The 25,683-nt window shown below is 45.5% G+C and overlaps 1 protein-coding gene across 2 annotated transcripts in view; it reads right to left on the reverse strand.

Moving 5' to 3' along the window:
- Positions 1–1,308: 1,308 nt before the first annotated feature.
- LRPAP1 (LDL receptor related protein associated protein 1) overlaps positions 1,309–25,683 on the reverse strand; it is a 133,323-nt gene continuing 108,948 nt past the window's right edge. The window contains exons 2-8 of one of the 2 annotated variants that reach the window (XM_078855680.1): positions 19,434–19,566; positions 10,301–10,428; positions 9,859–9,973; positions 6,663–6,788; positions 5,520–5,602; positions 4,638–4,877; positions 1,309–1,798 (exon numbers count right to left, since the gene is read on the reverse strand). In XM_078855680.1, coding sequence (XP_078711806.1) covers positions 1,727–1,798; positions 4,638–4,877; positions 5,520–5,602; positions 6,663–6,788; positions 9,859–9,973; positions 10,301–10,428; positions 19,434–19,566 — 897 coding nt within the window. In that variant the 3' untranslated portion in view covers positions 1,309–1,726. The remainder of the gene's footprint in view (positions 1,799–4,637; positions 4,878–5,519; positions 5,603–6,662; positions 6,789–9,858; positions 9,974–10,300; positions 10,429–19,433; positions 19,567–25,683) is intronic. The other variant, XM_078855679.1, reaches the window with a different exon arrangement.

A 25,683-nucleotide genomic window follows, 5' to 3' on the forward strand; every position in this document is an offset into this window, starting at 1 on the left:
TCAATACCTAAACGTAACAGCGTCAGCATTATCACCTTCATCATCAACATCACCAACTTCATGCTCGTCAACATCAGTAGCATCCCCAACTTCAACATCACCAAACAATGTGTGTACGCTGAACCTCTTTCGCGCCGTACTTAACCGACCGTGCTAATCGGAGGGTGCAGTTTACAAACACCCAATTCTGCAGGTTCAGGGAGCATGCGCACTCCTAATGCAGAAGCCGATGATGCCACCACACCTCCTCGCTACCCACGAGTCCTCCTCTCCGCCAGATGCCGCAGCTGCAGTAGCAGCACAGTGAACGCGCAGCGACCTCGAACAACTAGCCTGAACGTCTCACCCCCTCCGTCTGTCCTATAGCTAATGAACGTAAAAGCATCTGCTGTCATTGTGGATAAAGAAGTAACAAAAAATAAACACGCAGACAATATATGTGTTCCTTCCGCATAAAAAAATTACACATCCCATCGACCAGTACGTAATTTCACCGGCATTGGTTCAACAGAAGCAAAATAGGGTCAATTTTGACATGTCTCATCAGCACTCGGGCTTGCATGAACCGATGCTGGTTAACCGTGATGTTAATGCATGTGAAAATATATAACTGGTCGTGACTGATATAACTTATAACAATGTTCCAGGACTAGGGAGCTGAACCTTGAATGCGTACATTGCCGAGTCTAGTGCATAGGTGCTGCTTGAGTGGCTGCCGGTAAAGCTGGTTTTCAAGCAGCATGCGGAGCACTTCTAGACGGCGAAATTCACGCGCAACACGGTTTCCCTTTTAATGGCGGATATCCGAGCGTGTGGCCGGCAACGCGAGACACCCAAAGTGCACCCCCGCCCCCCATGGACACTCACATACCGTACGGGAACATTGAGAAAGCTTGGCTGGAATGATCTGGGACATTCGGAAGAACCCAGACTCAGCCACTTCAGATTTCCATCTCTCTGGGCATGTAATAGAAGCTCCAAATGGGAGGCTGTGAAGAGAGTGGTGCCATTACGGTCCAAGGACCAACCATAAGACGTCTGTGCCGATGGTGACCTTGACGGTCATGGGCACCATGGTGGCGAGATGTTACCTTATCTGGTATACAGGAGGTCGTGGGTTCAATCCCGATCCGACGCCTGTATAAATGCAGTTTGCATGTTCTCCCCATGGTCGCTTAGATTTTTCTCCAGAAGCTCCGGTTTTTAACTCAACATTTAGAAACACGTGTTTTAGACTATTTGGCTGCTATAAATTCCCCAGAACGAAACGCCATTTCGTTAAGCTATCATTTGTGGTCAGGTCACTTCTGAAAAAGAGCTATATAGCTCAGTGGTCCTTACTTGGTAGAATAAAAAATATATAGTTTATCGTTAATTAGTTTGTAGGCGGTTATAAGAAGTAGAGTTCAGTAGAGGTGACCATGCAGAGAAAGTCTGTCAAGGTGATGGCAAACATGTTCTCTGAAAAACCCTCGTACTTTTTATGTCATGATTTGAACAAAGACATCAACCAAACTTTGTGTTTGAAAAGTGAACATGTTTACTTTAATCAAGAAAATTATGCATCGAGGACACCGTGCAAAAATTATGTGATTTTAAGGAAAAAGCAACTTGAATTATAAAAAAAACATTAGTAACTGCTCTGTAATTTGAATCACAACACTATTACAACTATCACATACGTACATTGACTAAACCAAGCCCATGTGTACCATGTGTGCGTTTGTCAAAGTTCATTGTGCTGTCGATTAATCGGCCGGGAGAGGCGAGTGGAAAGATCCTGGTGCAACTTCTTGACCTGTAACCACACAGTGCCACAGAACACGCACCGTGACCACCAGCGATCAGCATTGCATGTGCTGCGTACGTTCTCATCAGAACCTCTACGGCCATTCCTGAACATTATGATCATTATTTTGAATGCATTAAGCATTCAACTTTCATATTCAGCACTTACATAATTATCATCCGCCACAATCGATCCACTGCTGGATGAAGGCCTCCTAATGCTGCCATGGCCGCCACCTCTCACGATCCTGCGATGCAACAATCCACCCAGCACCGACCGGTACGCAAGCTGCTCTCATCGCTCCATATACTCGACGGACATCCTCTCGGACACGGTCCATTCCTAGGCTGCCACTCTGCTAAAGCCACTTCCAAGACTGAAAAATCTCGTCACCGCTGGCCAAGTTGAAGACGTCATTGTGGCCAACGCCATTCAAGGCAACCATCACCACACCCCGCTGCCAAAGTTCTCTACCCCTCCGCTAGATCTCGCAGCTGCTGTAAAGAGGAAGACGGTTACATCCCAGTCTCCCACCGTCTGCTCTTTGGTCTTCCGCTTGGTCACTTGATGTGATGTTAATGCTGCACTATTGCAGCAAAAACTACGAGGTAAATGTCGTAGTCATTGGCCCTTCAGAGCAGGGAGAGGGTGAGTGGATAAAGCATTTCACAATGTAACGCTTTAAACGAGTTTAATGTTTTCATCTGTACTTGAAATTTGCAGAGATAAAAAAATATCTTCGATTGAAGATATTCGTTAGCAATAACATGAAAATAAATATATAAAAAACTAAGCTCAAGCTGCCTCTTCAAGTAAAATAATTTGTAGTTAAAAAGCTTATTTAAAAAATTCCTTTGAGCAGGTTATATTTCTCTAACACAAAAGCCTTACAGCTCATTTGCCTCAAAGTGCCACTGGAGAGACAATGCAGGCAATGATAAAGTTGTAACGTGGGAGAGAAAATGGCTGCAAGGCCATGGGTGAATAACTCGTGCCTTGTAAACATGGGATCGCACACAGATGTCACCATGGGAAGTATAATCAATACATACATTGCAGACTCTTTAAACGATCCATAAATAACGGCAATCATTAGCATCGTTGTGAATAACAAAATAAATACAGAATTCACCTCCTTCACATATTTGTCCCTCCATGTAAAAAAATATATATATTTGACACATCCCATCAGCCAACAGGCTATCTGGGAGTATACTTTTTGGTTTTTTCAGTAAAGTAAAAACCAGGTAAAAAACAAAAGAAATTAAAATGAAAACAACTAAATTAAATCACGACGTTTCGGAAGCAACACAAGCCTCCATCTTCAGGTGGAACCGCCACAGCAAAATTACTGTAGTGAATAAAGAGAGCTGTTTAGAGACCTGTGATTATATAGCGTAAGAGGGGGGGGGGACCAAAGAGTGGGGGGGGCGGGGGATTAGCTGATTAATAGTTAAGATAAGGGTAAGTGTAAGAGAAGTGAAGTACCGCTTAAGTGTGCCTAATAAATGGCTGTGACGAAGGATTATACAGCTGCGGCGGGGAGAGGGGGGGCCAGGGTGAGTGTGGGGGCGGGGTGTGCGCTGAGAGGTGCGCATGTGATGCAGGGGGCAGAAGTTGAACTGGTTGATAAGAAAGTTAAATTAAGCCGATTAATGAAATAATTTGTTATGCTGCAGGGGAGTAAATTAGAGTTGCTAGGGAGCTAAGCTTGCACGCTCAAAACAACGCGCGGCAAATTTCCAAGTGATGGGAGTAAGCAGGGCTTGGAGTCACATTTCTTAGTGATGGTAGTGTGTAAAGCTGGGAGTGAAAGACTGGGAATATGGATATGAATATGAACTAGCTGCCTTGCAGTTTACTGCAAGACAGCTAGTTGTGTTCAGCTAACAGTGGTCAGCTACGGCCGAAGAATGCGTCCTACCGTGTTTCAAATCTGACTTGTGCTCGAGAATGCGGTCAGAAATGTCGTTTCATTGCCCCGATATAACAATCACCACAGATGCAACTCAGTTTGTAGACACCAGGGTATTGTAAGTCAGGAATGACATCGTTTACGGATGGGATCAGATCACGGATTTTGTGTACTGTACTGAATCGGACCTGGGTCTTGTGTTTGTTTAGAATTTTGGAGATCTTTTTGGTAACGCCTGCTATGTTTGGCAACATAATGATTTTGATCGAATTCTCAGGGGGTTGTTTCTCCACGGTAGGAGAAACAGCTTGGCGGATAGTACGGTCCGAGTATCCATTCATCTTACGGGCCAGGTGTACATGTGTAATACGAGAGTTCACCAACGATCGGTGGGATAGGCTCCGCCGCCTGGGCCATCAACCAATCAGAGGGATGAGCCGAAGTTCAAGGGCGGTGCTCAAAGGCCCTGGGGAGTAACCATCTAGAAGGGTCGGGAAGGGGCGTGGCTGTAGGCGGGGCTTGGTGACGTAGGTCAGGGGATATAAGGGGAAGCCGGAAGGGGCTGGGGGTCAGAGTGTGGAGTCAGGCAGAGGGACCACGTCGCTCGCCTCCGGGACGCCAGCGGCCACGTGGCGGGCCGGAGGCTTCCTTCCAGCGAGCCGCCTGTCAGCGGCGCGCGGGAGCGGGAGAGGATGTGAGCGAGCTGGCGCGAGCGAGAACATCTAACCGCGCGGGAATGGGAGTGCAGCCGTGTCAGAGTGAAGAGCGTGGAGCTGTCCAGCTGTAAAGGAATGAATAAATAATAAAGAAGACACAAGTTACAGATCGTCGTCGCAGTCACATCGTTGTGGAGACTTTAATGATATTTATCCATGACCCTGTAGCCAACACATTCAGTGGAAATAATTGTAACCTATGTAAACAAATTCTCACCTTGTACGCTAGCGAGCGTGTCTTGTCCGTCAACTCATTATGCCTGCGTTGCATTTCACCAAGACGATCCACATCGTGCGATAGTTTTACGTTTTCCCGTTTACTGTCCTGTGCCGTCTTGTCAAAGGGTACATCGTCATACGTTGCCTTGGCGTGCTGAAGTTTCTCGTGGGACACCTGCAGCTGTTCGCGGAAATGGCTGTGTTTTTCTGAGATTCGCTCCAACGTCAAGAGTTCCTCCTGGGGATTCAAAAGACAATGCTTACACTTGGACAAAAACGAGATCGTACGCAAACATGTCAGACACGGTGTCTTTTAACACAAGCCAACATTCTAAACTATTCGTAAACATTCAAACACAAATTTAATTGTAGCTTGCTGACTTAATTATGTGAACAAAGCCTACTTTGGGCCACGAAAAAACATTGAGGACACTCCCTTAAAAACTGTAACAAACCTTCATGACCACCTCCATACCTTGACTCCATACACCAAGATAAATAAGTTATTAATCGGCACATAACACCTGCTACAACATACGGTTCAGAAACATGGTCATTTATGAAAAACACAAGAGAAGACAATGGAAGAAAGCGCAAAGATGTATAGAGACGCGTGCAAGTTCTTCTGTCACGTGGATGTTTTAGCTCCAATTTTTATTTGCTTAATTGTACTTGTTTTTGTGCGACTGCTTTTGTCATTGTGGTGACCCAGGTCAGCATGTATGTTGAACTTCCTTTGCACCATACATAGCCAACCGTTCTAATTGGAGGTGCGGGGAAAGGACAACAAACTAAACACAAAAACATGTCCTTGCAAATGAGGCTGACCTAGTCTCTCGAGTTATGTCCTCGTTAAACAAAATGAACTTGAGTCACGTACCTTTACATCGTGCAGCTCTTTCTCAGAGAGGTTTGCTTGTTGGGCCATTTCCCACAGTTCCATTGCAACAGGCTCGGTGAACTCTGTGCAAATACGAGATATAGAACAATGTGGAAATATTGTTAGAGCAACATAATCCAGTTCTACGCCAGCTGTTCCTGATTTGCAAAGTGCAATTTGCAGCATCAACACTCAGGAAAGATCATTAGTGTCCCCTGTCAATATTTAATGTATTTTGAGTTATCCAGCACTTTATACTTCATAGCTATGCAGTGCTGAAAGGGGAAGTTACCTTTCAGATATAGTTTTAAACGAGACAAATTATAACACGACCTATCACCAGATGTTTAAGACTGATATAAAAAAAGTCTAAGTGATTTCCAGCTCAAATGAGCATTGAGGTGGTGCTCTTCTCCTGTTCACAGCCTTGAGGCAGTGGGGGAAATTCCATATTCCTATGACGGGGGAGAGACTACCTATGGATCAATCATTTTTGACTTCCCAACAAAGTGGAACTTGTTCCATTGACCCCAAAAGGATGATGGGTTGAGTCAACCCTCAACCAGAATGTGAACTCGCGACCTTCCCGATTGTGAGCCCCTCACTCTACCACTAAGCCACCCGGCCAAACAAAACTAGAGCAAGACAAGCACATGGCACTTTTACTGCAAATCTCTTACCTACAATTGGATTGTATCCCTATACATTACAGCTTTAGATGACCTCTACTGTTAACAAACCTGAAAATTATGTTTAATGAAGGCATTAATGAGGCACAATCTTCGACGCTCCATGATGCTCGTGATTATATTGTGTTGCGTGATAATTAGTTGAGTCGACCTAGAACCCATATTTGAGAGGGTCCTTGCCTATCACATCCAGCAGTTTACCAGCATTGGTTCAAGGAAGCCTGATTCTGCTGATGAGACATTAAATGTCTAAACCAGTCCAGAATTTGCGTTGAACCAATGCTACTGAAATTATGTACTTCCAAAAGGCAGTGTGGCTGGCAGGGTGTGTAAAACATACTTTGTATGTTTCATGTAGAAGGACAGATATGGAAGAGATTTGTCGGCTTAGTTATCTTGTAACTCATGAGACAGCCTCGCCTAATGTGCGCCTCTATCCAGCACTGTGCATTACCGCTGTTCACGTATCCCATGCTCATCAACTCTCGCAGGCGCTGCAAGGAGTTATGCAGTTTACTTCTCTCTTCCTTCAGCTGCTTATCTGGGATTCCAGCTCCATCAACTGTGTTCATGTTGTGTCCTGAAAGAATGACAAGAATGGGTGCCTTTTATTATGACGACCAGACGAGCTGGCTCAGCGATATAGCAAGCAGCTCCCAATCAGAAGGTTGCCAGGTCACATCCCGGTTGACGGTCGACTCGGCCAAACATCTCTGCAGGATCAATAAAGTGAGTACCACGTTGTGCAGAAAGTCAACAGTGGTTATCCTCCTGATACACTTGCCACTGTCAAAGGAATGTGGAATTTTCACCACTGGCTCAGGGCTGTAAACAGGAATGAGCACTGTATCAATGCTCATTTGTGTAGGAAAAAACTTTATTTATGTTATGATAATCATGCACATGGCCATTGATGTACATTCGTTTTTTTGTTTATATATACCCTGAGGCAACAACATGGCAATTTGTGTTGACCGAGAACAGCCTCAGGAATGTGTTTACTTGGAGTTCATGAATTACTTTCCTGTGTCAACTCAGAACATTTTCAAGTTTCAAGTTTATTTTTTTTAACCACGTAATAACTCAATAGACCAGGATAGGAGCCTCATTAGGGTGACAGGGTGGTTCATTCATAACACCCAGTGCCTTACAGCAAGAAGGGCCTGGGTTCGGTTCTTGACTTGGGCACATTTCTGCATGGAGTTTGTATGTTTTCCCCATTCTACAAAGCAAAAGATAGTTAGTATGCATGAGTGAGAGTGGAGCTTGTTTGTTCTCTCCACTCGAAATATTGAGATAGTTAGTGAGAGTGAGTGTGCATTAGTGTGAGTGTAGTTTGTTTGGTCTCCTCATTTATCAAGTGAGAAAGAGAGAGTGTGCATGAGTGAGTGACTGTGCAGTTTGTTTTCCCAATTTTAGAGAGTGAGTGAAAGTGAGTGTGCATAACCGAGTGAGTGCGAGTGGAGTTGAATTATTCTCCCCATTCTACAAAGCGAGAGTGAATGTGAGTGGAGTTTGTTCTCTCCATTAACAGAGTGAAAGTGCATGCCATTCTACAGAGAGTGGAAGGAGGGTGCATGAGTGAGTGTGAGTGAAGTTTGTATGTTCTCCCCATTTGTCCGTCCAGTGCTCGCCGAGCTGCATTGGCTTCCAGTTTCCAAACGAAACATTATAAAGTAGCACTCATTACACACAAAGTGCTTGCCACAAATAAACGACAATACCTTGATGATCTTGTCAGGAGCACGAACCATCACGCAAACTCTGGTCACCCTCACAGTGGCTTTTGGCTAACCATCGAACAAAGACAGTCACTGCATAACGCGCTTTCATATGTGCTTCTGCGGCCGTCTGGAACGCTCTTCCTTCCAATATTAGGAAGCCAATTGAGCTTTGTAATTTTAAATCTAGATTCAAAGGTATTTTTTTATAACTCCTTTTTGTGTTTAGTTTATTGTCCTCCCCCCACACCCCCAATTAGCACTGAAGGCTACATACGCGGTGCAAAAGAAGTTCAACATACATACATTCTACAAAGTGGGAGAGTGAGTGAGTGGAGTTTCTATTTTCTCCCCCTGTTCTGCGTCAGTTTCCTCCACATTCTGCATTTTTTTCATACAGCTAAAATAAACCATGCAACGGGTATTGGCCAAACATCCCAATGCTCAATAATTACCTGAACATACTCAACTGGGATTACACGTAGCAACATTGCCGGACTAGGAAAGGTTTTTAGGACACTCCTAAAACAGTCTTTATATATTTGGAGAGTTGTTTGTAGCTGCGTCTATTTTGAGAAGCATTCGCTACAGGGTGCCGCAGTGGCGAGATGTTAACTACCTCGCCTGGTATGCAGGAGATCATGGGTTCGATCCCGACCCTAATGTTTTTACATTTGGAGTTTGCGTGTTCTCCCCATAGTCACGTGGATTTTTCTCCGGGTCCTCTGGATTTTCCCTCCACATTTAGAATCATGCGTTTAGAGTATTTGGCTACTGCTAAAAATTTCCACGGGATAAGCCACTTCGTTGAGCTATCATTTGTGGCCAGGTCACTTCTGAAAAAGAACTACGTATGCCGAACTTCTTTTGGAACGAACGTAGCCAACCGGGCTAATTGGAGGTGTAGAGGAAGAACAACTAAACACAAAAAGCATTTGTAAAGAAATTAGTTTTCAATCTAGCTCAGTGGGCCTTACCTGGTAGAATAAAAAATAGTTTAGTTTCGGGTGGATGTACTGAACATGGGGTGTGGCGGAAACCTTAACACCGTTTGATGTGGTGATGGTGCCTGTAAATTATCACTTGAATTAAACCATGAATCAGCAGGCAATACGTATCCTTCCCATATCTCATCCTCCACACAAAAATATAAATATTTTTACACATCCTATCAGCCACATGACCTTCTCGGAGTAAACCAATGCTGATGTATTGGAATACGTTGGGAAAGGGTCCTTGCCTACACAGGATATATATATCTCTCTCTGACAGTTACAACTATTATTGGTTTAGCCTGACTATTCATGAAACACTGAAAGTCAAAACCAGTCAAGAGATTGTATTGCACCAATCCCGGTAAAGATATTCACTCCCAGAAGGCCGTGTACAGACCATGCTGTGGAGGAACAGATATTAGGTTATTTATTAAATATCGATAATTTACAGGCATTACCACATCACCCTGTGTGCAGTAGATCCAGCCTGTAACAGATGCATCTCAAACAGGCACAGCTACAGACGATTTGCCAGATTTAGCAGTCCTGCCTCGCACAGCAACACATAAATAACCTCCTTAAAAATACTGCACAAACTTTTCATCTTGCGTTCACATGGAGAAGACAGGCTATTGCAGGTCAACAAATACATTATTAATAGAGGCGAGTGGGCCTCCGCAGGACATGCTAACAAGAGACAATGGACGCCTATCAAAAATAATAACGCAACCAAGGAATTGAGACATCGAATGGGCCATCTACTGAGGAGATGGAGCGATGGAATCAGCTCGTGTGCAGGTGCTGGATGGATTATTACATCGCAGGATCGCGAGAGGTGGCGATTTTTGGAGGCCTTCATCCAGCAGTGGATTGACCATGGCGACAATATGTCGAGTATGTAATTGTCATGCTCTGTACATGGGTGTGTACGTACCTGTCGATTGGATGACCATCGCCTCGTACTCTTGTATTCGCTCATCATGGAGATGGAAATCTCGCTCTAAGCGCTGCAAGTCGCCGGCATTTTCAAACCTCCCAGAGGCACGCGCCTAGTGGGTGCCACATACAAACGTAATGCCCTAAATGTAACAGGTGTGTAGGATTACGCGGAGGAATTTTCACCAATTTTTTTTTATCCCATTCAAGAGTTCACTCACAGTTAGCATTTATCGACAGAATTAAATAATTTAACACGTTGGCTTTCGCAAACCAAATAGGTGGCGTGATGTGATTAACATGCCCAAAACGGACGAGGACATCCATTGAGGAGATGCAGCAACGAAGTCAGTTTGTGGTGAATGGATTGAACTAATGGTGGAAAACTCCACATTCCGAGGGCAAAACCAATCTCACTCGCTGTCCACCAATGCACTCACCTTCTCCCACATCTTGTTGAGTTTTGGGTCTCTGAACGGCTTGCTGTCTCCAAACTCCATCAGCCGGTTGGAATTAAGCCCGAAGTTCTCCTTCTTTCCTCCATCCAGGCCGTAGCGTGCCAACACAGCTACGTTACACAGCATGAGTGTAGACATGCCACCCATTTTAATTGATTAAAAGCCAGTCAATTCATTAACACCACAAGAAAAAATACATATGCCCACGTGGCAACTTGATTTTTGATTGGCTTTGTCAGGTGGCAGGGGGTAAAGCTGAAAGTTGGCATTATATGCACACAATCTAACCCAAAAGTATGAAATTATTAATCAAGAAAGATAAGTTTTGATTGAAAGCTTTCGTGACTGCAGGAATTAATATTCTTGGTTCTTTCAGTAAAGTCACGTAGAAAAGAACCAAGAATAAGAAAGATAAGCTTTCACAATATTTACCATAATGTAAAAAAGTAAGATATTGCTAAAAGGCAACAAATGGCAAAGAATAAAAACCAGATCATCAGCAAGTGGCACCAAAATGAAATCAAAGCAAAAAAATTAGCTGTTTTTAGTCACCTGTAAACAATATATAAATATTGACATTCTGCATAAACAACCGCAGCTGTTTAAAAAAATATTCCACTTAATCAGAAGGCAGTGGTTGCTTACCAAAGACAAAAATCCCCCATATAGCCTTAACAGGCTGTTGGGGCAGGTGCTGTTAGCGAGCACCTATGAAGGCCGGTACAACAGCACATGAGCGGGTGGGTGGCCAGGACCACGCCCTGGCTGCCTTTGTCTCCACAGTGGCGATGTTTACTCACCACACCCGGTTAAGTCGACCTCGGGGAGGCCCAAAAGCAATTCAAATAACCTTTACTGTTGTTGGCCGTGAGTGGGAATCAAACTTGGGTCACTGGGTTCATAGCGCAGCGCGCTAACCACGACACTACCACTCCCCACAGGTAGTTGTACCCACAGTGCATGACAGACTCTGGATGTTGAAGCCGATCGTCTATCCTAGTAGTTTTCTCCCTGTGCTCTGCAGAACTACCATTTAATTCCTAAAACACCACAGGTTTTGCTGTCGATCAATCAGTCCAAGATTGGTAACACGCCATATTCAGCAAGAATTTGAGAAATATTTAATTAAGTTAAACCAAACAAAAAAGAAAATGAATGTATTCATTCCGGTCTTAAAAGAACCGATTGTCACAGCTGAGTGGACTTCAGTGGGCAGACTGTTCCCGATGGAAACCTCCATTTCCATTGTCATAAGTAAGTACATTTTGTACACAGCAGGTCCATATCAGATGAGCGTAGGTGTCGTAAAGGTGCATATGGGCGATTGGTATCACTTAGGTAGGTTGGTTGACCGGCTGTCTTTGCTGCGACCTTAAACTCAACTCTCTTATGCACTGGTGACCAGTGGAGCTCCTTCAAAAGGTTTGAGGAGCTCAAAAGAGATGGGGCCGGGCAAAGGACTCTGGCGAGGAGGGTGTTTTGGAGACACTGGAGACGTTTGCTGAGGCGAGTTACAAAAGTAAAAGGCATGTGGCACCAAGACGATACACGAAAGTATTTGTGACACCCTTATCTTTGCAATTTCTGATGTGACGTCGAGGTTGGGTGTGTTAAGTGCAAATCCGGATTAACTCACTGATATCTTTCGATTTAAAGCTTTCGTGACTGCAGGGATTCATCTTCTTGGTTCTTTCGGTAAAGTCACGTAGAAGGGAAGTAATAAAATAATAAAAATAAAACATAATAAAACAATTCTCACGACGTTTCGGCCACAACGCAAGCAGCCGTCCTCAGGCGAAGAATGAGAACATTATCAAGCTAGGAGCTTATATAGGTGTTGCGAGGAGGAGCGCCTTAACAAAAGAATGTGCATATGAAGAGGAATTTAGCATACCAATGGACAATGCGTAGGAGGTGGGCGGAGGGGTTTCAAAGTCCCATTATGCCCATGCATTATGCAGGATCAACAGCACCACGGGGGGGCGCAAGGAACAGCGTTAATAAAGGAAAGGAATGTTAGTGATATGTAGCTGCATTTACCAAACAACCACGTAGAAAACCAAAGTAAAAACTACATAAAAAACTAAAATATAAACTGAAACTTACTATACTCTACAATAAGCTGAGTTACTAACAACAAATAATAAATTACAATTCTACGTCGTAAGAAGTATATAATATACTTCCATCTAAACTTTATTCTCTTAGCATATACAGTACTATATACTGCCATAGATAAACCCAACATTAAATTATATACTGTATTGCTGTAAACCACCCTATACTTTATACATTTTAATATAACACTATGTATTATTCAACTCACCCTAATGTGTATCGAAATGGTTTATTACGTCCTTCCAATGATTGCTAAGCCTGAATCCATCTTCTCGGTTAAAATTGTCTCTGTGTTTGTATATGTGAATCGCCTCATGAACGAATCTCTCATGATAGCCAGATGGCTTGCAGAGAACCTCCGTCTTGGAGAAGTCAATGTCATGTGAGCCCACTGAGTTGTAACAGTGGTCTGCCACGGCTGAGGTGTTTGTCCTACCGTGTTTTAGATCAGCTTTATGTTCACGAATGCGGTCTGAGACGTGTCGTTTGGTTTCCCCAATGTAACTGCTACCACAGAGGCAACTTAGTTTGTAGACGCCAGGGTACTGTATGTCTGGAATCACATCTTTTACAGATGGTACCAGATCACGGATTTTATGTACTGTGTTGAATCGGACCTGGATCTTGTGTTTAATCAGGATTTTGGAGATCTTTTTTGTGACCCCAGCAATGTAGGGTAAGGTGATGGTCTTGAAAGGCTCCTCAACAGGATCTTTCTTGATGGTTGGAGTGATGGCTTTGCGGATTGTGTAGTCGGAGTAACCATTAGCCTTAAGAGCTTGGCGTACGTGTTTGAGTTCCCTGGAAATGTGTTCATGGTCGGAGATGCATTGGGCTCTATGATATAGAGTCTTGATGAGGGAATTCTTCTGGGATGGATGGTGGTGGGAATCCGGTTTTAGATAAGCATCCGTGTGGGTGGCTTTCCTGTAGACAGAGTGGCTCATTGAACCATCAGGTCTCCTTTTGATTAGGACATCCAAAAAGGGTAGCTTGCCATCATTTTCGACTTCCATGGTGAATCTGATGGCTGGGTGTATGGAATTGATGTGGTCGAGAAATTGGTCTAGAGCAGGCCGGCCATGTGGCCAGATGACAAAAGTGTCGTCTACGTACCTCTTCCATAAGGTCGGGCGTAGAGTGGCAGTCTGGATGGCGTCCGTCTCAAATTTCTCCATGAAGATGTTGGCTACAACCGGAGATAGGGGGGAGCCCATTGGGGTGCCCTCAATTTGCTTGTAGAAGGTTCCATTCCAGGTGAAGTATGTATTGGTTAAGCAGTGTCTCACCAGGGGGGGTACCCCAGCATTTAGTCCTTGATGAACCAAGTCTTCAATGATTGCGATGGTGTCAGGCACAGGCACCTTTGTGAACAAGGAAACCACATCAAAACTGACAAGCAGGTCGTCTGGGGACAGGGCAATCCCCTTGATTGTCGATACCAGGTCAGTAGAGTTTAGTACTGCAGGTGGTTTTTCCAGTGAAAGGCCGTAGGATTTCGGACAAAAAACGAGCCAGTTTGTAAGTGGGGGAGTTGATAGTAGAGACAATGGGACGAAGAGGTGTATCTTCTTTATGTATCTTTGGCAAGCCGTACAATCTTGGTGGCCTGGCTGCAGAAGTTTTCAACGAGAACTGTTTGGTCTGATCAATTAATGCGGTTGAAGCAGAAATGATGTTGTTGGTTTTGGAGACGAGGCTGTTGGTGGGGTCTCTTTTTATTTTTGTATAGCTGCCATCGTTGAGTAGTTCTTGAATTTTGTTGTTGTATTCTATTTTGTCCATGATGACAGTGGCATTGCCTTTGTCGGCTGAGAGGATGACAATGTCATCCCTCTTTTTTAATTGAGCTAATTCAAAACGCTCATCTTTGCTGATGTTGCTAGCTGGCATCTCTGTAACCCTCAAAAACGCTCAGATGCCAGCTAGCAACATCAGCAAAGATGAGCGTTTTGAATTAGCTCAATTAAAAAAGAGGGATGACATTGTCATCCTCTCAGCCGACAAAGGCAATGCCACTGTCATCATGGACAAAATAGAATACAACAACAAAATTCAAGAACTACTCAACGATGGCAGCTATACAAAAATAAAAAGAGACCCCACCAACAGCCTCGTCTCCAAAACCAACAACATCATTTCTGCTTCAACCGCATTAATTGATCAGACCAAACAGTTCTCGTTGAAAACTTCTGCAGCCAGGCCACCAAGATTGTACGGCTTGCCAAAGACACATAAAGAAGATACACCTCTTCGTCCCATTGTCTCTACTATCAACTCCCCCACTTACAAACTGGCTCGTTTTTTGTCCGAAATCCTACGGCCTTTCACTGGAAAAACCACCTCTGCAGTACTAAACTCTACTGACCTGGTATCGACAATCAAGGGGATTGCCCTGTCCCCAGACGACCTGCTTGTCAGTTTTGATGTGGTTTCCTTGTTCACAAAGGTGCCTGTGCCTGACACCATCGCAATCATTGAAGACTTGGTTCATCAAGGACTAAATGCTGGGGTACCCCCCCTGGTGAGACACTGCTTAACCAATACATACTTCACCTGGAATGGAACCTTCTACAAGCAAATTGAGGGCACCCCAATGGGCTCCCCCCTATCTCCGGTTGTAGCCAACATCTTCATGGAGAAATTTGAGACGGACGCCATCCAGACTGCCACTCTACGCCCGACCTTATGGAAGAGGTACGTAGACGACACTTTTGTCATCTGGCCACATGGCCGGCCTGCTCTAGACCAATTTCTCGACCACATCAATTCCATACACCCAGCCATCAGATTCACCATGGAAGTCGAAAATGATGGCAAGCTACCCTTTTTGGATGTCCTAATCAAAAGGAGACCTGATGGTTCAATGAGCCACTCTGTCTACAGGAAAGCCACCCACACGGATGCTTATCTAAAACCGGATTCCCACCACCATCCATCCCAGAAGAATTCCCTCATCAAGACTCTATATCATAGAGCCCAATGCATCTCCGACCATGAACACATTTCCAGGGAACTCAAACACGTATGCCAAGCTCTTAAGGCTAATGGTTACTCCGACTACACAATCCGCAAAGCCATCACTCCAACCATCAAGAAAGATCCTGTTGAGGAGCCTTTCAAGACCATCACCTTACCCTACATTGCTGGGGTCACAAAAAAGATCTCCAAAATCCTGATTAAACACAAGATCCAGGTCCGATTCAACACAGTACATAAAATCCGTGATCTGGTACCATCTGTAAAAGATGTGATTCCAGACATACAGTACCCTGGCGTCTACAAACTAAGTTGCCTCTGTGGTAGCAGTTACATTGGGGAAACCAAACGACACGTCTCAGACCGCATTCGTGAACATAAAGCTGATCTAAAACACGGTAGGACAAACACCTCAGCCGTGGCAGACCACTGTTACAACTCAGTGGGCTCACATGACATTGACTTCTCCAAGACGGAGGTTCTCTGCAAGCCATCTGGCTATCATGAGAGATTCGTTCATGAGGCGATTCACATATACAAACACAGAGACAATTTTAACCGAGAAGATGGATTCAGGCTTAGCAATCATTGGAAGGACGTAATAAACCATTTCGATACACATTAGGGTGAGTTGAATAATACATAGTGTTATATTAAAATGTATAAAGTATAGGGTGGTTTACAGCAATACAGTATATAATTTAATGTTGGGTTTATCTATGGCAGTATATAGTACTGTATATGCTAAGAGAATAAAGTTTAGATGGAAGTATATTATATACTTCTTACGACGTAGAATTGTAATTTATTATTTGTTGTTAGTAACTCAGCTTATTGTAGAGTATAGTAAGTTTCAGTTTATATTTTAGTTTTTTATGTAGTTTTTACTTTGGTTTTCTACGTGGTTGTTTGGTAAATGCAGCTACATATCACTAACATTCCTTTCCTTTATTAACGCTGTTCCTTGCGCCCCCCCGTGGTGCTGTTGATCCTGCATAATGCATGGGCATAATGGGACTTTGAAACCCCTCCGCCCACCTCCTACGCATTGTCCATTGGTATGCTAAATTCCTCTTCATATGCACATTCTTTTGTTAAGGCGCTCCTCCTCGCAACACCTATATAAGCTCCTAGCTTGATAATGTTCTCATTCTTCGCCTGAGGACGGCTGCTTGCGTTGTGGCCGAAACGTCGTGAGAATTGTTTTATTATGTTTTATTTTTATTATTTTATTACTTCCCTTCTACGTGACTTTACCGAAAGAACCAAGAAGATGAATCACTGATATCTGATTCAAAGGTGAGATCTTTGTTGAGTGTAATACCCAGCAACTTGAGATTGCTGTGGTGTTATGCAACTACCCACCACAATGATGAGGTGCAAGGATCATGGCCTCAGAGTTTGAGGGGTTGATTTGCAGGTAGTTTAGCATCAGCCAGTGTTGTGGAGCTGATGCAAATTCTGATAGCAATGTTATTATGTCCGTATCAGAAGTTTTCAAAGGAGATGTGGAGCTGGGTATCATCAGTGTACTGATGTACGTTTACACTGACACTCTTGAGCCTGGCTACTGGAGACGCATGAGACACATACGCTGACAAGAGAATGGGGCCAAGAACAGATCTCCCTGCACATTGTGTAATGATTTGGATTAATAAACAAAAAAGGAGGTTAAATATTTTCTTGACATCTTTTTCCCTTGACATTTTAATTCATGTTACAGAGCGTTTTTATGGTGGGGTTTTTTATTTGGAAAAAAATATGTTGGGTGTGTGCTTGGTGGCGGGCGGTGACTGCGTGTTCAAGTTTCTTTTGTTTGAACAGGTGGAACTAAAGAGGCCGGGATGAGTCTCATTTGCAAGCGTGACCTGGATCACCAACATTAGAATAGCAACAACAAAGTAAATAACAGCAATGAAGAAATATAAATCAGCACAAAAATAACTATCACAAGAGAGCGATCGAAAATATTGCACAACCATAAATACATGTTAAACGAAAGATAAATATTCAATCCCCTGCAACACAAATCGGCTAGGACAGATCATTTATAAATTCATCAAAGTATAATTACAGAATTAAATTACAGAAACATTAAACATATTATAGGGTGATTATAGTACCGACAGGTAACAGACGAGGATGAATGTCAAATGCACGTGCGTCAAAAGTGCTGAGGGTTGACAGTGAGTGAGCGAGTGGTGCGTGGGCCCAGAGAGGGCAGGAAGTCTAGACACCCTGTAGCTGTGACTGTGTAAAACTATTCACAACGTGATTTCACGAAACTGATCAACTCCAAAAGTGCTAAATCGGTTCTACTACATTGGTCGCAAAATGATGGCAAGTAAAAACTGTGCCCTCTCTAGGGTCTGCAGAAATCGATGCCAAATAAGTTTAGCCTATGTTGATACAACAGCCCTTGATAACATATGTTATCCTATTATTGATTTTTTTATTTTTATTTTCTATTGTAAAAACAATCTAAACCAAAAACCTTTTATAATGAAAAATAAATAGTTGTTAACATGGACAAACTGAATAAAAAAAGCGGAGAAATCACCGAGTGGCGAGCAACAAAGGTCAGTGCAGTGACCAATCGGCAAAGATCGACTTATCACGCAGGTAACGTTGAGCAAAGCCATCACAAAAAACACCGCAAGCAACACTCAGTGATTTTTCTTCGTGGCAATAGAGGGAGTTAAGATGACCCAAATAAGATGCAGATAATGTAACTGCAGTAGCTATAAAATGTATTTATCGATTACCAAACGTAGAATGGGGGCGAAAATGTAGATTGCAATGACTGCTTTTGTTGCGTCGTAGAACCACGCGGAGACGGAACTTCTTGTAAGGGCTTTCACCGTTTATTAACACGGTTTAAACACTCGGCTCACACCAGGGGTAGGTGTTCGCTATACTTGGTCCTTCCCGTGGACCCCCAAGCTCTACTCGTCGAAACGTAGGCTATCCCTTGGGCTCTCCCACTTGTCGACCCCGGACGGGGGTTCAGCCAAGACCGTCTGGTCACGAGCGGGAGAGACCTCCTTCAGCTGATCCACACTCCGGGCTCCCACAACGACCACGCCTTTGTTACGGGGTCCCCTTTAAGTACCCCTTGGGCAGCTCCTTCCCTTCACTCGGACCGCCCCTGTTGTCGAAGGTGTCTCCTTACAGCGCTCATGACATGACGTCATCACACTACTCCTCTACACTTTTATTGCTTCTTAAAGTAATCCGTTTATTTGCCGATGTGTTTAATGTCCCATGGGCAGTGACTGAACCTCAAAGACTGAGCAACGTACAAAACCAGTGTGCACTTGTGTAAATATATTTATTATTTTTGAGCCCAGTTAATCCAAAAACCCGGATAATCCACCCATGTCTAATCAAGGGCCAACTGTAATCGACAAGAGAACTGCCAAAAAGATACGTTTTTTATATGTAGTTCAGACAAATATATATTTTATGTGGAGAGACGTATATGAAGGAGGCGTAATGTCTTCTTATTTATTTTGATACTCGTGTTCTCTACAACGCTATAATTTGTGTTACGTATTATATTATTTCGCATCAAACGAGGACCCGATCTTTCAAAGAGGGCCTTTTTCTACAAGATTTGGCAGTTCACCAGTATTGGTTCACGCAAGCCTGACTGCTAATTAATAAATGAATGTCAAAGCTGATCCAGAATTTGCTTATATTGCACCAATGCTACAAAAAACATGCCCTCCCAGAAGGCTATGTGGCTCAGGGAATATATGGAGAGACAGCTATGTGAAGGAGGCGAATTGTTCACATCAGCAATTAAAAACTAATGCCTAAAGAAGAAAGTTTTCAATCAGTGCCGATGACTTGCGATAAAATATGGATCACATACTATGGAGAAAATGGAACCGATGCAAATATGCGAAGGAGGCGTTTTGTCTGCGTATTGATTTTGTTGGTCAATTGGGCGCTGATTGCTTTCTAGGCTTGCCCAAGCAGAGCGAGTGGCCTTACGGCTCTGTGACTCTCGTACCCAAAAGGTTGCGGTTGAGCTGCTCTGTCTGCTGCTCCTCCACGTGGCCGTCCCGCTTCACAGAAAGCTCCTGCCGCTCCAGCATGCGCAGCTCTCCGTGCAGGTCCGACAGCTGCACTGCCGATAGCTGTATCTGTTGCCCCAAAGACAAAGATCCCCAGTATAGTCTTAACAGACTGTTGGGGCAAGTGCTGTTAGTGAGAACCTATGAAGGCCGCAATGGTACACGAGGGGGTGGGTGGCCAGAACTACGCCCAACCGCCTTTGTCTCCCCAGTAGCGATGCTTAAACATTTCACCAGGTACTAATTTGAGGCCGAGTCGACCTAGAGGAGCCCCAAGACAGTTCAGGTAATTGTCATTGGTGTTGGCCATGAGCGGGAATTGAATTCGTCTTGCCAGGTTTATGGCACAGTGCACTAACCACTACACTACTGCTCCAAAAATAAACAAAGGCAAATATCCCCTGTATCGCCTCCATAAACTTTTGGGGTAAGTACTGTTAGCGAGTACCTATCAAGGCCACCACACTAACCACCACACTATCACTCCACTCACAAACATGTGCTTAGTTTTCTGGGGCAAACAATGTCAGCAAAAAAAATTGCGAGACAGAATAAAAAACGATTATCACAAATAATAACCGAGTGGCAGCCTAGGAATGTAAAGCATCCGAGAGTTTTCTAGTGGAGTAGATGGAGTGATGAGGTCAGTTTATATGCAGGTGCTGGATGGATTGAAGAAATGCATTGTGGTCCTTTTGTCTTTGGTCATCTCTTGCAAACTTTACAGCAGCCAGCATTAGTGACTATACTGTGCTGATGAGTCCTAATGAGAATAAAACCAGTCTACAGTTATCTGTCTCGATGCTGCCTGGTATTCCATCACATTTGCTCAAATGGATGTTTACATATGACAAGAGGACCACAATTCAGTTCTTCAGGAATTGCTGATGGGTTTTTTTCATAACATACAAGGCTGAGGAGTACTTTTTGATCACGTGTCTATGTGTTTTTGAAACCGTACTTGCCTAAAAAAACCTATTAACACCAACACGGAGGGAAAGACTGCAAGAGGCTGGGCTACGGTGCAGGGTGGCGCGCACAGTGCCAACACTTTTTCGGGCACCTTGCTGTATTATCTGCCCATGATCTGCATGGGTTTCCGCTGGGTTCTCTGGTTTCTTCCCAAAGCTACAAACATAGGATGTACTGAATGTATGTTGAACTTCTTCTGCACTGTACGCAGCCAACCGCGCTCATCGGAGGTGCAGGATATAATTGGTATTGGTCAAATAACCCAATGCAAGACCCTCCTGAAAAAAGCATCTTCGGACATAGCAGTGGCTTTCAAAGGTAAAAGGTTAAATAATAAATAGGGTGCAGCGGTGCACGTAGCTACGTCTCGAGCGCCACCTTTTGTGCGTGTGATGCAGCTCTAGGTGGCCCAGAGGCTGCGCCAATTTATTATATTTTTTTAATAAAATAAAACAAGCCATGCAACCCAACCTTTAGACCATACCGTAAACCCATATAGATTCAGAGATACATACAGACTCAAACAAATCCAGAGACACAAAGATACATTAAAGACAAGACACAGTGGTGCGATTGTCGCCATGCAACCCAACTTATGGACCACAGAGTACACCCATTAGATCCAAAGAGATACAGAGACACAGGGAGACATTAAAGAGAAGCCACAGTGGTGCGACTGTGGCAATGCCGTTCAAACTATGGACCATATCCCGGAGAAAATGCCGAGCTCCTCCGTTAATAGAGAGTGAATAGCAAAATCACAAAATGCTCTTTCATGAAGCATCTAGCTCCTGAACATCTTTGCTGTCATCATATGCAAGAACAAAAAGTTGTATCCAGCACTGGTCCAGTTGAATGTTGCCACTCAAGGGTTCTGATGTAATTAATATATAACTATAATTAATAATTAAGATACAGTGCTCATTTATTTACCCGCGAACCACCTCACCACCAATCCACCTCATTTTAAAACGTCGAGGGTATGTCCTACTAAAATAAGAATTGAGGCGCTGCTCATCTACTGATTATATCCCTTAGCCATTCAAGTGATGGAAATTCCACAATCCTATGGTGGAGGCGAGTCTATCCATAGGACAACCGCCGTTGTCCCAGATACTCTATAACAAAAACAAAGTCGATACACCACACAAACATAAATCAATATTACGTAAATACATTTCGCATATGTAAGTTGGGCTATAATTTCCGATATGGAAGTGGGGATATAACAATGTATGTAAAACTAACATGTAGAATGAGGGTGAAGTTCCGTTAGTTTTAAAGCGTAGTCATAGGTCACGAGTTATAAGGTAATACGTGAACCATTGCACGTGGTAATGGGGAATGATAGGAATGAATGTTAGATGTGTTACTTTTTTACAAGCAGAGTTAATCTGCAACCACAATAAAGGGGTTAATTGTATAATTAACCAGATGCAACCTCAGTGGTTTTGACCAAACATCACAATCCAGGACACTCCGCGAAAAGTCGTCACTCGAATTGAACATCTTTGGAAAAGAGCTTCATACTTCATCGGATTCCTCCAGTCTAAATACAACATCTTAAATGAGCAGAAAATTCGCCTCATTCCCAAATCCTGGGGTTAGAAAATAAATATTAAACTCTTTTCTACACGTGCCATCAGCCATACGGCCTTCGGAGAGTGCAGTTTCAGCAGCGTCGGACCAACACAGGCAAACATGGGACCTGTTTCGACATTCAAGTGTCTCATCAGCAGTCATGCGCGCTTGGTGATCTGCCAGATGTTTATTGGCAAGGACGTTCTCTCTTCGACATGGGTCCTGGTTCAACACAAATCTATTTCAGACCTCATACAAAGACATCAGAAGCGCCGTGACACAAGGGCGAGGCCAGATGGGGCTCTGATTAATGCGACACAAAGCGGAACGTTTGACCCCGCAAATCCTTAGTCATAGTAATGCCCCTAGTGATGTCCCGCTCAAATAAACACTGAGGGTACACATCCCGTTTAAAGCCCTGAAACCAGTGTTGGACATTCCACATTCCTATGGCTGGGGCAATTCTCTGCATATGACAAGCACTGTTGACTTCCCCATTAAGTGTTAATCGAAGCGAGTAGAAAGAGAGCACACCAGGGTGATCCAGATGTCATGTGACCCCGATGTTCAAACGTAGTATTGTTGTATACCAATGAGTTTGAAAACATGAATTAATACGCAAAGGAAAAAACAATTCGGGGTCAATTATTTGGGCGGTCACAAGACATTTTGACCACACTGGTACTGTAGAGACAACCCTTTGCCAATCCACTGCTGGATGATGGTCTACCCGATGAAGGCGAGTGCCTGCGTGAGGTGGGATGGTGGTCAGTAGTCGATGGTGCTTACTGCCCCTGTGGGGTATGATGTTGGTGAGGAGTGATGTTGGTGAGGAGTGATGTTGGTGAGGAGTGATAGTTGGGGTTGAGTAAGAAGTAAGGAATTATGGTGGTTAGGCGTTATGGTGGGTGGGTGAGTGGTGGGGAGGAGTGAGGATGGGGGAGCGTTTGGTGGGGAGTGAGGAAATGTCGGTGGTGAGTGATGGTAAGCAGTGATGGTGGGGAGTGATGGTGGGGAGTGATAGTGGGGAGTGATCGTGAAGAGTGATGGGTGGGGAGTGATGGTGGGGAGTGATGGTGGGGAGTGATGGTGGGGAGTGAGGAGTGATGGTGGGGAGTGATGGTGGGGAGTGAGGAGTGATGGTGGGGAGTGATGGTGGGGAGTGAGGCATGATGGTGGGGAGTGATGATGAGGAGTGATGGTGGGGAGTGATGGTGGGGAGTGATGGTGGGGAGTGATGGTGGGGAATGAGGAGTGATGGTGGGGAGTAATGGTGGGGAGTGAGGAGTGATGGTGGGGAGTGGGGAGTGATGGTGGGGAGTGATGGTGGGGAGTAAGGAGTGATGGTGAGGAGTGATGGTGGGGAGTGAGGAGTGATGGTGGGGAGTGAGGAGTGATAGTGGGGAGTGATGGTGGCCAGTGAGGAGTGATGGTGGGGAGTGAGGAGTGAAGGTGGGGAGTGGGGAGTGATGGTGGGGAGTGGGGAGTGATGGTGGGGAGTGAGGAGTGATGTTGGGGAGTTAGGAGTGATAGTGGGGAGTAATGGTGGGGAATGAGGAGTGATGGTGGGGAGTAATGGTGAAGAGTGAGGAGTGATGGTGGGGAGTGATGGTGGGGAGTGATGGTGGGGAGTGATGGTGGGGAGTGAGGAGTGATGGTGGGCAATGATGGTGAGGAGTGATGGTGGGGAGTGATGGTGGGGAGTGATGGTGGGGAGTGAGGAGTGATGGTGGGGAGTGATGGTGGGGAGTGATGGTGGGGAGTGATGGTGGGGAGTGATGGTGGGGAGTGATGGTGGGGAGTAAGGAGTGATGGTGGGGAGTGATGGTGGGGAGTGATGTTGGGGAGTGAGGAGTGATGGTGGGGAGTGATGGTGGGGAGTGATGGTGGGGAGTGATGGTGGGGAGTGATGGTGGGGAGTGATGGTGGGGAGTGATGGTGGCGAGTGATGGTGGCGAGTGATGGTGGCGAGTGATGGTGGCGAGTGATGGTGGCGAGTGATGGTGGGGAGTAAGGAGTGATGGTGGGGAGTGATGGTGGGGAGTGATGGTGGGGAGTGATGGTGGGGAGTGAGGAGTGATGGTGGGGAGTGATGGTGGGGAGTGATGGTGGGGAGTGATGGTGGCGAGTGATGGTGGCGAGTGATGGTGGCGAGTGATGGTGGCGAGTGATGGTGGCGAGTGATGGTGGCGAGTGATGGTGGCGAGTGATGGTGGCGAGTGATGGTGGCGAGTGATGGTGGGGAGTGATGGTGAGGAATGATGGTGGGGAGTGATGGTGGGGAGTGGGGAGTGATGGTGGGGAGTGATGGTGGGGAGTGATGGTGGGGAGTGATGGTGGGGAGTAAGGAGTGATGGTGGGGAGTGATGGTGGGGAGTGATGTTGGGGAGTGAGGAGTGATGGTGGGGAGTGATGGTGGGGAGTGATGGTGGGGAGTGATGGTGGGGAGTGATGGTGGGGAGTGATGGTGGGGAGTGATGGTGGGGAGTGATGGTGGGGAGTGATGGTGGGGAGTGATGGTGGCGAGTGATGGTGGCGAGTGATGGTGGCGAGTGATGGTGGGGAGTAAGGAGTGATGGTGGCGAGTGATGGTGGGGAGTGATGTTGGGGAGTGAGGAGTGATGGTGGGGAGTGATGGTGGGGAGTGATGGTGGGGAGTGATGGTGGCGAGTGATGGTGGCGAGTGATGGTGGCGAGTGATGGTGGCGAGTGATGGTGGCGAGTGATGGTGGCGAGTGATGGTGGCGAGTGATGGTGGCGAGTGATGGTGGCGAGTGATGGTGGGGAGTGATGGTGAGGAATGATGGTGGGGAGTGATGGTGGGGAGTGGGGAGTGATGGTGGGGAGTGATGGTGGGGAGTGATGGTGGTGAGTGATGGTGAGGAGTGATGGTGGGGAGTGATGGTGGGGAGTGAGGAGTGATGGTGGGGAGTAATGGTGGGGAGTGATGGTGAGGAGTGATGGTGGGGAGTGAGGAGTGATGGTGGGGAGTGAGGAGTGATGGTGGGGAGTGATGGTGGCGAGTGAGGAGTGATGGTGGGGAGTGAGGAGTGATGGTGGGGAGTGAGGAGTGATGGTGGGGAGTGGGGAGTGATGGTGGGGAGTGAGGAGTGATGGTGGGGAGTTAGGAGTGATGGTGGGGAGTGGGGAGTGATGGTGGGGAGTGAGGAGTGATGGTGGGGAGTGAGGAGTGATGGTGGGGAGTGGGGAGTGATGGTGGGGAGTGAGGAGTGATGGTGGGGAGTTAGGAGTGATGGTGGGGAGTGATGGTGAGGAGTGAGGCGTGATGGTGGGGAGTGATGGTGGAGAGTGGGGAGTGATGGTGGGGAGTGATGGTGGGGAGTGATGGTGGGGAGTGATGTTGGGGAGTGAGGCGTGATGGTGGGGAGTGATGGTAGGGAGTGACGAGTGATGGTGTGGAGTGACGAGTGATGGTGGGGAGTGATGGTGAGGAGTGAGGCGTGATGTTGGGGAGTGATGGTGGGGAGTGAGGAGTGATAGTGGGGAGTGATGGTGGGGAATGAGGAGTGATGGTGGGGAGTAATGGTGGGGAGTGAGGAGTGATGGTGGGGAGTGATGGTGGGGAGTGATGGTGGGGAGTGAGGCGTGATGGTGGGGAGTGAGGAGTGATGG

Source organism: Lampetra fluviatilis, chromosome 4 (assembly GCF_964198595.1).
Source record: "Lampetra fluviatilis chromosome 4, kcLamFluv1.1, whole genome shotgun sequence".
NCBI classification, from domain to species: Eukaryota; Metazoa; Chordata; class Hyperoartia; order Petromyzontiformes; family Petromyzontidae; genus Lampetra; species Lampetra fluviatilis.